Genomic DNA, 13,022 nt, shown 5'->3' with positions numbered 1-13,022 from the left:
ATTTTATTATATTATTATATATTTATATATATTATATATATATATTATATATATATTATATATTATATATATATATATTATTATATATATTATATATATATTATATATATTATATTTATTATATTATATTATATATTTATATATATAAATAAAATAATAATTATACAAATATATATAAATATATATTTATAATTTTTTAATTTATATCTTTTTTAAAAATTTAATTTATATATTGCAATATAAATTATAATATTGATAATTTTATAGATATTATTTTTATCTATATAATATTTTATTTATAATATTTATTAGATATATCAAACAACTCGCAAAAGATAATATATATAATAATTAATATTGTTCATATATTATTTTCTATCTATAATATTCTATATATTACTTAGAGAAAGATAGTATATCTGTTAGATCTTGATGATCTTATGTTAGTAAAGTCGACCGGATGGGTTCATCCCGATTAAAGTAGAAGCCACCCTCGATCGAATCGTTCAGATTGGATTTAACGAAGCGTAGTTACATCGTCCTTGGAGTACACACGATTGATCTATTGAAGCGATTCTTTCCTTTAATCGCGTTATATATATCGATTTTATCTTTTCTTTCATTTTAACTCTTATCAACATCAACATTGTGTTGGATAGTTTATATCGTTGGAACAAATCCCTTCCTTGGAATTTCAGAATCGGTTCATTAACACGTTACGATATAGTAAACGATCCTATAAAATGAGATCGATATTTTCTCTCATGGTTTCTTTTTATTCTTCTTCTTTCTCTTCATCATCATCATCATCATCATCGATATCATTGTCTCCAATAACTCCACGAGATTAATCATAAGTGATATTGATTTACTTTCATAGTCACACACTGACGTGTACGCAATAATCACTGTTTCCAATCTAAATTGCATTTGATTTATTATTTTTCATTTAAAAATATAATAAAAGGTACCTATTATTAGATTGGCTAAAGTGTTCAGTTTATGGACATACACTGACACAAATATACTATAATAATCCCATGTTTAATTATTAAAAAACAAACAAAAAATACATACATTATTTTGTTCTTCAAAAAGTTGTATGATTTTTATATACGCATCCAAGATCGAAATTTACAAATAAAAAAATGTTAGATATATTTCTTTACTAAAAAAACAAAAGAACATTATAATATATTTTAGCCAATCCAATAATAATATTACGCTTGCCACGAAACGTTTTCTATGTTCTATTTTCCGGTAGATAATTCTCGTTTTAATAGTAGTCAAGTTTAGAGCGTTGAAAATGGAAATAACGTTTTGCATATGTACGACGGTTGAACGAATTGGCGTCACTCTAAAGGAGTACACAATTTGCGATAATCCAGAATACGCGTGACACAAGCGGTGCAAGATAAAAGAAAAAAAAAGAAAAACCCCCATGTGAAACTTGCCATGGTTGGCATTATGCACTTGCGCAATCGTCGTGTACGAAGTGATAATCCATCGGTTATTAACGTTGACAGAGATAGGCATTATAAATCCAACAGGACCGCTTTTCTTCTTGCCATATCAATAAATCCTTTCGAGAAAGTAAGAAAGAAAGGATCGTAGCTACTCGTAAATCGAATTAACGTTGCCATTAATGTAACTACCACAAGACATCGTCCGACCTTGAAGGAATATCCTGAAGATTAAGTCACCGTAATTTAACGTATCAAATATTCATCTTAAAACCTGTCGAGCTGAAATAATTCTCGACGTTAAAGATAAATAAAAAAGCAAAAAAAAAGACACCAAGCCAATTTAGATATCGTATAGATAAAATATTCTATTTTATTCCCCCTTTCGTTCCAGCACCCTTTATATAACATATTAATTCGAAATTAAATATATACCTTATCTTGTGACTTATCATTTTCTAAGGTAATCAGAAATCAACTTTTACTTGCATATAAAAAATTATATTATTATATAAATATATATATATAATATATAAATAAAAATAATATAAATATAATATATATAAATAAAAAACAAAAAGCGTTGATTTCGCGTTACAATAAATTAATTGTAAAGATCTAAATTCTCGTGTTAGGATTATTCAATTAGGATCGATAAAATTATGACAGAATGTCGGTTAAAAGATCGATATAAGATCGTTGCTTTCAAGATCTCTAGGGTATTAACCCCGTCGTCGTCGTAGTCGTCTGTTCGAAGGTCGAAAGAAAAGGTAAACGAAAGGTTACGAGCTCTCAGTGCACAGTAGGCACTCGAGCCGGTACTTCGTTTCTTCACCGATCAGAGCTAGCCAACGATGCAACGATGCAACGATGCTGGAACCACCCACTTTAACCAACCACCCACGTGGATACATAAGCAATGCTCGAATACAACCTAACTCCCTGTCTTTGTCTATCTCTCTCTCTCTCTCTCTTCATCGTGAGATGTTTGCATTCCTTCTTCTCTTTCATGTCACATAGTCCACTGAAATAGGGCCAGACACCCTAAATTGAGGGTAGGGAGGGGGAAATAGATCTAAGGGTAAGTCGACGACGCTGAATCGAATGGTGCTAATATTTTTTCAATAGGATCCTTCGTTTTTGAGTAAAAGGGTAAAAAAAGGGTAAAAAATTGCCTTATCTTAGAATCTAGGCATGTAATCGAATAAAGTTTCAAACAAAAGTTGTAGAGAATTAAAAAATACATAAGAATGTTCTATGGTTTATCTTCGTATTTGCAAAAATTAGCGTGAAATATTGGAAAAAAGGTAATTGTAGAGTGGGGCACAAGTCCCGCCTCTCAGTCGGCTTTTACACGCGAGCGGGCTAGTGTGCGTGCAAACGTCCGTGTGAACTAAACACAAACGAAGGATCTTCGGCAATCTTCGGGGCTCTCGGCCTTGAAACCGGTTTTTCACCCTTTCTATTTGTTTAGGCGATAGCGAGTATTTTTTTCCTGGCCATCGTTATATTGTGAAGTAAGTTTAATAAATTTATTAATATTTTATTAATATTTTTCTTTTTCTTAAATGAAGTTTTTTTTTCCTTATCTCTCTTTGCAGCATTTATTTCTTCTCGTTTGCTAATCTTTCTATGTTTTCCTCTCTTAGATAAAAAGCTAATAAAACTGATAAAGATTATTCCTGGCATAAGAAGAAGAAGAAAACTGAGAATAAGAAGATAAGGAAACACAGAGAAATTTAGTTTTGTAATATGGGACCCATTTCTATCTTCTTTCTAAGGTTTCCTGATACTAGGAGGATAATCATAAGACATTCAATGGATCAACACACACAATGGATCAACAACATCAGTTTAAGAACAACGTACAACGTTTTTTTAATTAATTATTATAAATTATATCTTATTTATCTTAAAAATCAGATCTACATTAAAGAAATGTAAAAGAAACTTTCTGTATAAAATTGAAATTTACAAAATATACTTAAATTAAATCAAATAATTTGTTGAATTATTTATATTACGAAAAAACAATTCCTAAACAAAAAACCCAAACAGATGAATAGAAAAAAAAGATATAGAATAATACAACGTTAAGGTAAGTTATTTTTTAGTTACTAAACTTTAAACATAAATACGAGTTCTAAAAATAACAAATAAAGAAAGATCGGTGGCTCAGTTAGTAGAGCACTTGCCTTGGGACCTGGAGATCGTGGGATCGCGTCCCTCCAGGTCCCAAAACTTAAAAAAAAAAAAACAAAAAAAAAAAGAAACGAAGATATTTAAAGAGCTGAAAAGTATGATTTAAAAAACATAAAGAAAAGATGGCGCGTGCCACTTCCTCGCACATCATGTGATCCTGTTAACAATCTCAATTTTCGAGAAAACTTTAAAATTTTGTCGAAAATTTAATTTTGTAACAGGATCACATGATGTGCGAGGAGGTATCTCGATTTCGAACTTTTCCAAGAAATGACGTCATTTCCAAGAAATTCAGAAATTCCAAGAAATGACGTCATTTCCCAGAAATTCAGATTTTTCCAAGAAATGACGTCATTTCCAAGAATTTCGGACTTTTCCAAGAAATGACGTCATTTCCAAGAATTTCAGATGACGTCATTTCTTGGAAAGTCCGAAATCGAGATACCTCCTCGCACATCATGTAATCCTGTTAACAATCTCAATTTTCAAGAAAACTTTGAAATTTTGTCGAGAAAATTTTGAACTTTTGCCGAAAATTTAATTTTGTAACAGGATCACATGATGTGCGAGGAGGTATCTCGATTTCGGACTTTTCCAAGAAATGACGTCATCTGAAATTCTTGGAAATGACGTCATTTCTTGGAAAAATCCGAAATTCTTGGAAATGACGTAATTTCTTGGAATTTCTGAATTTCTTGGAAATGACGTCATTTCCTGGAAAAGTTCAAAATCGAGATACCTCCTCGAACATCATGTGATCCTGTTACAAAATTAAATTTTCGGCAAAATTTCGAAATTTTCTTGACAAAATTCAAAGTTTTCTCGAAAATTGAGATTGCTAACAGGATCACATGATGTGCGAGGAGGTATCTCGATTTCGGACTTTTCCAAGAAATGACGTCATCTGAAATTCTTGGAAATGACGTCATTTCTTGGAAAAATCCGAAATTCTTGGAAATGACGTCATTTCTTGGAAAAATCTGAATTTCTGGGAAATGACGTCATTTCTTGGAATTTCTGAATTTCTTGGAAATGACGTCATTTCTTGGAAAAGTCCGAAATCGAGATACCTCCTCGCACATCATGTGATCCTGTTACAAAATTAAATTTTCGGCAAAAGTTCAAAATTTTCTCGACAAAATTTCAAAGTTTTCTTGAAAATTGAGATTGTTAACAGGATTACATGATGTGCGAGGAGGTATCTCGATTTTGGACTTTTCCAAGAAATGACGTCATCTGAAATTCTTGGAAATGACGTCATTTCTTGGAAAAATCCGAAATTCTTGGAAATGACGTCATTTCTTGGAAAAATCTGAATTTCTGGGAAATGACGTCATTTCTTGGAATTTCTGAATTTCTTGGAAATGACGTCATTTCTTGGAAAAGTTCGAAATCGAGATACCTCCTCGCACATCATGTGATCCTGTTACAAAATTAAATTTTCGACAAAATTTTAAAGTTTTCTCGAAAATTGAGATTGTTAACAGGATCACATGATGTGCGAGGAAGTGGCACGCGCCATCTTTTCTTTATGTTTTTTAAATCATACTTTTCAGTTCTTTAAATATCTTCGTTTTTTTTTTTTTGTTTTTTTTTTTTTAAGTTTTAGGACCTGGAGGGACGCGATCCCACGATCTCCAGGTCCCAAGGCAAGTGCTCTACTAACTGAGCCACCGATCTTTCTTAATTTGTTAGTTTTAGAACTCGTATTTATGTTTAAAGTTTAGTAACTAAAAAATAACTTACCTTAACGTTGCATTATTCTATATCTTTTTTTCTGTTCACCTGTTTGAATTTTTTGTTTAGGAATTGCTTTTTCGTAATATAAATAATTCAACAAATTATTTGATTTAATTTAAGTATATTTTGTAAATTTTAATCTTGTACAGAAAGTTTCTTTTACATTTCTTTAATGTAGATCTGATTTTTAAGATAATAAGATATAATTTATAATAATTATTTAAAAAATGTTGTACGTTGTTCTTAAACTGATATTGTTGATGCATTGTGTGTGTTGATCCATTGAATGTCTTATGATTATCCTCCTAGTATCAGGAAACCTTAGAAAGAAGATAGAAATGGGTCCCATATTACGAAACTAAATTTCTCTGTGTTTCCTTATCTTCTTATTCTCAGTTTTCTTCTTCTTCTTATGCCAGGAATAATCTTTGTCAGTTTTATTAGCTTTTTACCTAAGACAGAAAAATATAGAAAGATTAGCAAACGAGAAGAAATAAATGCTACGAAGAGAGATAAAGAAAAAAAAACTATATCAAAAAAATGTATCATTTCTAATCTAATAAATCTAACGCTATTTTCTATACGACTCTCTATCAATATCGTATTATTGTACAAATACTTGTAATTTGTCGTTTACAATTTATTATCAATTCAAACGCGATTTGTTTACGAGTGTTTATCGTTCTTATCTATTTGTTAGAATAATTTAACAATATCTCTATGGTTAATTAATTGAGACAAAGAAAATAGAAAGAAGAAAAATCAAAAAGAAAGTATCGTAAGTCGAATAAATCGTAAGAATAGAGAAGTTAGTTAGTTGTAGGTTGGTATTAAAAGTCAGAACGAAAGATAGCATGAAAGGGCATTACCAAGAACAATGTCTTCTTCTTCTTCTTCTTCCTCTTCTTATACTTTCGTAGATGGTTCGTCTTATTCTTTCTCGTGAAGAGAGAACTCGAGTACAATTCTCTTGCTAGTCGGTAACCCATCACCATCATCTTCGTGATCATCGTGTCGTAGTTTTCTCTTTGCTGTCATGCGAATACTCGTAACCCTCCTTTTTCCTCCCTCCTCACCCCCAAGCAGGATGATCCTCGATGACGTGTTTCTTCTTCTTCTTCTTCTCCTTCGTATTTTTTTTTTCCTCATTTTTTTTTCCCCTTTTTTTCTTTACTTTCGTTCACACGTTTACATGTGTCGGCACGAACAGAAGGGAAACTCGTTCCTTCTTCTTGTAGTCGTACGTCGTTGTCATAGTGCAAACTAACGTACATTACCCGAAGAGGTAAAGAATAGAAAGAAATGCGTGGGACGTTGACAAGAAAACCTTTTTCTCATTCTACTTCTACTTTTTTTCTCTCCTCTTCTTTTTCGTTTCTTTTTCTTACGTTTTATTTTATTTCTTAATAACGTAACAATGGAGAATAGTCGAGAGTAATTGATTCGAAAAAAGTTAAGTGTGGTAAGTTTACCCCTCGTAATAATAATAATAATAATAAATCATCTAAATTGTGCAACGTACAATGTTGAAATATTTTACATAGAAATTTTCTTAATTTTTGTTGTTTTTTTTATATTATAATGTATACACTATGCTGACCTTTCTTTTAATTTATTCATCTTTCTAATAATGTAACCATCAGTTATGTCAATAAAGTAATGTTTGACATTTCTTAGATTTTTTAGATTATTACTCTTTTAATATTAATGTATTTTTTCATTTCCAATATAGGTACATAATATTATACATTACGATATTAATTATCAATATTTATTAAATCCTAGCCAAAGTAAAGAAAGTCATTTCATAACTGGCAATAATTAACATATTCATTTTACATACGATATTTTTTATAATTATAAATATTTAAAATTCTAATATATTACTTATTATCTTTGTCAAATTTATAATAAAACAATGCATCCAAAAGAAATATTATAAAAATTCCAACAAACATTATTAAACGAAAAAAGGAAACATTAAATAACATTCTAAATAAGATTAAAACAGAATATATTATCAACGCATATCCGTGCATATAAATATGCATTTAATTAGACGAATGAAACCATAAAGAGTAATACATCGTACAGAAAAGAAAAAAAAAAAGAAAAAGAATAAAGATAAAGAAAACATATCGGCCTTCGAACTCTCGTAGTATTATCTCTCTCTCTCTCTCTCTACGTCTAGCATATGTAATAGTATTATAGTATAGCATATACGAATGCAAAGGCTTCGATTGGTTACGCAAGAAGCACAACAACATTGAAGTATATAGTACCGTTCGGTTGCAACGCGAATAGAGTTTATCTTCCTTCCCCTACTATCATCATCATCATCATCGTCATAATCATAATAATAATCATCATCATTATCATCATCATCATCATCATAATCATCATCATCAAGTACTCCGACGACCCTTAGCGACCTGCCAAGCGAGCCAGGGTTCTTCAACCTAAACGCAAACTAAAATTTTAGAACTAACAACATATAAGATAAACAGATAAACTTTAACTTAGGTTTACGTTAGGCTAAAAATAAAACACTATTAACTCATTGGTATACGGTGGGATTAAAAGTGTCCCACATTTTGAATGCACCGTAATGCATGGGTGAGACACTTTTCGAGTGCCACCTCGAAATATTGCAATAGCTGCATGCGCATAGGTTTACATTTCGTCTTATTAACGTAAAAAGCATTTTAATAATATCTCCATACAAATGTTACAAATGTAATTAAACTGTTATACTTTTTTTTATGTTTTTACATTATGCGATACCTTTATTAATAAAAATATATCAATTATGTTTTCATTTAAAACGCAAATCAAATTTCTATATGCAATATAGGGCTATTTTATTATCTTAAATCCTATACGGAAAAGAATTAAACGACGAGACAAAAGATTTACATTTTCGTAACTGCGCATCGAAATAAGAGGGATCAACATCAGTTGATGATGGTTCAGGTCGGACGACATAGTGCACAGATGAACACGACGACGACATATCTTCGTGAGTTGTTCATACGAACGTGTGCCATGCACGATCTGCCAGTTCTATGTATTTGCTTCTTTCTCTCTCTCTCTCTCTCTTTCTCTCTCTCTCTCTCTCTCACTTTAATACTCTCTGTGTATTGTGGGAAGAGAGAACAGCGCCAGTCGCGATACGCGCATACGTGTAAGCGCACGTTCGAAACTGCTCGTCATTCGTTCGTTGGTTGGTTCGTTCGTTCGTTAGTTAGTTAATTAATTAATTTGTTTAATAATTAATACATTAATACTCGCATTAATCTTCGTCTTCGTAGAAAGGAAAAATTTCAATCTCTCAATTATACGAATAGTGTGTATGATGATGAGATTCGCGCGTGTTAACACATTGATTAGATGTGGATAATCGTTTAGTACAATTTTTCCTATCCCAACGTTACACAATTATTTTTCTTGTTATTGCATTGGCAATTTGTTCTTTCCATATTTAAAAATATGTATCCAATTAATCTATGCTGTGTACCACCTGTGTAGAAAATAAATACGATAAGTAGGATATTCGTTTAATAAAGTTCCCATCTGTTTGGATAAACGAAAATTACCCGTGTCAAAGTGTTCGAGGTGCTTTTTTTGTGTGTGTGAATATCAAGTGAATACAATTATCAGCTAATTATTCTTTTTAATGTTGTACGATTAAATTGTTGCTTTCCTGTTTTTTGTCTTGTTTTTGTTTCTTTTCATCGTTAAATATATAAATAATCGTATTGCATTATATCGGCGAAGAAATTTGACGATTAGATATCAATTTCGTATAAAATTTGTAGATAGAACGGGGAAGATCGAAATGACGAATGATAATTTTTGGTTTTTTTGTTCCATTTCTTCTTTTAACGTGCGATAGGTGTTTTTTCTTTTTTTTTAACTTATACGTTGCAATGACAACAAATTATTATTTTGCCCGTATACGAGTTTTGTTAGAGAACCTAATTGTCTCCCACGAGGTTTCGTTATTTCACGCGTGCGTTTCGTATCTGTATATGTGTGTGTGTATGTGTGTGTATAGTTTCTTCTTACGAGCGATGAATGACGCGAATCTGATGTTCTCAGGGACGACGAATACATATTCGTTAAATTCTCATCGTTGATTACAATGAACAGTGAATGTTCGTTCCATCTTTTATTCTTTTCTTTTCACGTTCACCTATATTTTTCTTTTTATCATTTAACTTTTATTTAAAAAAAGATTACGTTATATAACGTATTATAAATATTATATTACATATATTGCAATATATTATTAATTATTTTTGTATTAATTAATTTATTCTATTAATAATAACGAATCATATTGTCCGAGAGGTTCGATAAATTCCGTGCAAAAATCTTCAACGTTAGTTGAATCTACTTTTTTTTTTTTCTTCTTCTTCTTTTTTATGTCATTGAGAAACCGTATGGATTTTATACGTTGGTATCGATATCGTTGCGACCGAAATATGGCACCAACGACGACGTAATGAAACGCGAGATTCAAAGAACGGAAGTTACCTGCCGAAAGGTAACGGATGAAAGTGGAAAGGAAAAAAAAAGAGAAAGAAAGAGAGAGAGAGAGAGAGAGTGAGTGAATACAAAAAAGTAAACAATAGATACATCAAGTATCGTGATTTCGCATACCGTTTTATTCAAATCAAAATTTTTCATTAATAATTTATAAAACTTAACGTTAAAATCGTTTTACCTCCTTGTTTTTTTTCTTTTCCTATTATTTTCTCTATTTTTTTCTATCAAATCCGATCGAACGAAAATTGTTTTGTCTTCGCAGTATTGGTAACCGAGTACTCGGAACGTGTAAGAGAAGATAAGTGTCCGTGAAATTAGAACGAAACGTCTCGCTCAATTATGATTCGAGGAGAGAGAAAGAGAGAAGAGAGAACTGGTCTGTTAAAGCTCGTGATTACTTTCTGAGTTAATTACTCGACGCGAGTTTATCGTCGTTAAAATCGACCATGGAATAATACTACCGAGTTTGAAAAGTTTTTTTTAACTAACACGCACTACCGCCGTTTGATTTTTAACCTCATAGATTATCGTTCGATTTCGATATTACGATTAAACGCATATATACATATACATCTAACCAATTGAAATAATCTTCGAACAAATTTTTCACGGTTTTGTTATGTATTCTTTTTCTTTTTTTTCCTCCTCTCTCTCTTTCTCTCCCCCCCATACTTATTCGTAATACATAAATTTTGTCAAACGAAAAGTTTATGTCACCGAAGTAATCTCTACGAGAAAATCGGTCGTCCGTTAATAATTCGTCCGATAATTCGTCTGTTATCAGACATTATATGTTTTTTTCTTTTTTTTTTTTCGTATGATCATTGCATATGGCTTATGGCTGTTTTCGACGATTATCTAATACGTCACCAGTAACCTTATCTACTTAAAAATATATATATATATTTTTGTTGTAATATTTGTTATTAGGGTTATCTAGCGAGTTTTTTTTCCTTCGTTAACTTTCATTCGTCCTTTCGATCTCGGATGTTTATACAAATTGGTAAATTAAGTTTTTCATTTAATACAAAAATAACGTATGTAATCTATCGTAACTTATGTAATTATATCTATCCATTTTCTTTTTCTTTCTTTTCCCCCGTTTCGTAAAAATTAATCTGAACGACGATTCGTTTAAATTTAATCGAATAAAAGGAGAGAGATAGATCGAGAAATTTGGCAAAAATGATTAAAAAGAAACGACTTAACGAGGACAACGTCAAGGGGAATTTTATTAACGAACTAAGATATATATAAAAGAAGAATAAAAATAAAACAATAAAAACGGACGTTGAATAAAGAATAAGGAAGAATTAAGAATGATAAAAAGTTGAAACATTCGAAGAATTCTAATCCTCGATACTTCATTTTCAACTTTAACTTCTACTAATACTTTCGTTTCTATTCCCCCCTCCCTCTCTCTCTGTTATACTAAAGAACACGAAAGAAAAAAACGAGAGGGAAAAAGGAGAGAGAAAGAATAAGAGTGAGTGAGAGAGAGAGAGACAAATCGATAAAGGGGATCGTTCAAAGAATGCCCAAGGGATGAAGGGAAAAGTATCTCGAAAAGAATTGGAAGAACTTTTCAGCGAGGTAGGCAATAAAGAATTTTTCTTTTTTCAATAGTATCGATCGTATAAATTGGTTAATTAAATTTACGTAAAATAAAATTTAAAAGAAAAATATATATATATATATATATATATATATATATATTTAATAATATTTTAATAATTAATAATATATATATTTATATTTAATAATATTTTAATATTATTTAATTTATTATATATTTAATAATATTTAATATTATTATATATAAAATATATAAAAAATAACTAGACGTATAATGTATGTAAAACGCATACATTAAACATGGTAAAGTTTAGTCTAGTTACAATTTCGATAAAGTCAACTTCGATAAAACAGAGAACGTTCGGTAAATCGTATTTTGAAAACAGCAAATTATCTCAAGGACGTTCGCGATTACGTCATGTTTGCTTGATCAAAGTGAAAATGCGGAATACTCTATCGAGAGTGTGAGAGAGAAAGAAAGAGAGAGAGAGAGAACGGCGTTGATAAAATCAATGTTTATCTATAACATAATCCAAATGTAGACCAATCCGATAAGCAACGATTCGAGAGTTGCATTTAAGCGAATATTGGTCCAAAATAAAATTATACTACGGCCTAAATATGCGAAAAGAATAAAAGTAAATTTGTCTTCCTTTTTTTTTTGTTAACCTTTTGATCATCGAATAAAATAAATAAAAAAAAAACAACAACAACAATCAGATAATCGTGAATTACATTTTATTGTTATTTCTCGAATTTCGTTTTTGCAAAATAATCGTAATGTTACAGTATTATCGAGAATTCGAATTCGTTGCCATTAACGGTACACAACCAGGTTTTATCGTATTACTCCAGAGAAAAAATATTCTAAAGGCTTATCCGGCCTTTTTTTTTTTTTTTTTATTTTTTTCTTATTTTGCGAATATATAGAACACGTGGTGGTAGGTACACGTATATATATACCTTCTTTTAATGTGTTTCTTTCTTATCAGTAGATTTTTGTTTGTAGTTTTTACTTTTTTTTTTTTATAAGAGTACACTTCCTTGCATTAAACAGTACCTACCACCAATCTTCGTGCAAGTATATCTTACTCGCAACTTTTACGAGCGAATAAAAATCTAAAAATATCCCGGTATATTCTTCCATCAAGTATGACGAACGGTTAAGGGTTGTAAAAACATTTTTTTCGGTGTGAATGGGGGAAGGAGGAATTTCTGTCGATATAATTAATCTTAATTTTTCTATGTAATTTACTTGTACGTTAAATTTTCCAATTATATAATTGAAACGCGTGTGCTACAGGGAAATTAAAACAAACGTTTCAAATTTTTATTCGACAAAAATAGCCCATTTTGAATCACCCCAGAATCACCCATTGATTCACCCCAGTGAATCGAAAAGATAAAGATTTATTCGATGCTTTTACAGTAAATAATAATGTCGATCTAAGAAAACGTTTCTTTTTCAAGATAAATTTATGTAATATGTAT

The 13,022-nt window shown here is 30.5% G+C and overlaps 1 protein-coding gene and 1 long non-coding RNA gene across 14 annotated transcripts in view; both read left to right on the top strand.

The window, feature by feature from the left end:
- Positions 1 to 13,022, top strand: part of LOC122526455 (tensin-1) — a 166,226-nt gene that overhangs the window by 84,568 nt on the left and 68,636 nt on the right. Inside the window, exons 1-2 of one of the 13 annotated variants that reach the window (XM_043649866.1) lie at positions 8,937 to 9,020; positions 11,112 to 11,549. The exons of 10 other annotated variants lie outside the window; for them this stretch is intronic. In XM_043649866.1, coding sequence (XP_043505801.1) covers positions 11,502 to 11,549 — 48 coding nt within the window. In that variant the 5' untranslated portion in view covers positions 8,937 to 9,020; positions 11,112 to 11,501. Of the gene's footprint in view, positions 1 to 8,936; positions 9,087 to 11,111; positions 11,550 to 13,022 lie in introns of those variants that run through there. 2 more of the 13 variants (XM_043649865.1, XM_043649864.1) reach the window with 2 other exon arrangements.
- Positions 9,020 to 11,241, top strand: LOC122526457. The gene is made up of 2 exons (XR_006306065.1): positions 9,020 to 9,083; positions 11,154 to 11,241. It is a non-coding gene; the product is annotated as an uncharacterized LOC122526457 (long non-coding RNA).

Source organism: Polistes fuscatus, unplaced genomic scaffold (assembly GCF_010416935.1).
Source record: "Polistes fuscatus isolate 324 unplaced genomic scaffold, CU_Pfus_HIC Scaffold11, whole genome shotgun sequence".
NCBI classification, from domain to species: Eukaryota; Metazoa; Arthropoda; class Insecta; order Hymenoptera; family Vespidae; genus Polistes; species Polistes fuscatus.
This window is presented reverse-complemented; position numbering and strand designations above follow the sequence as displayed.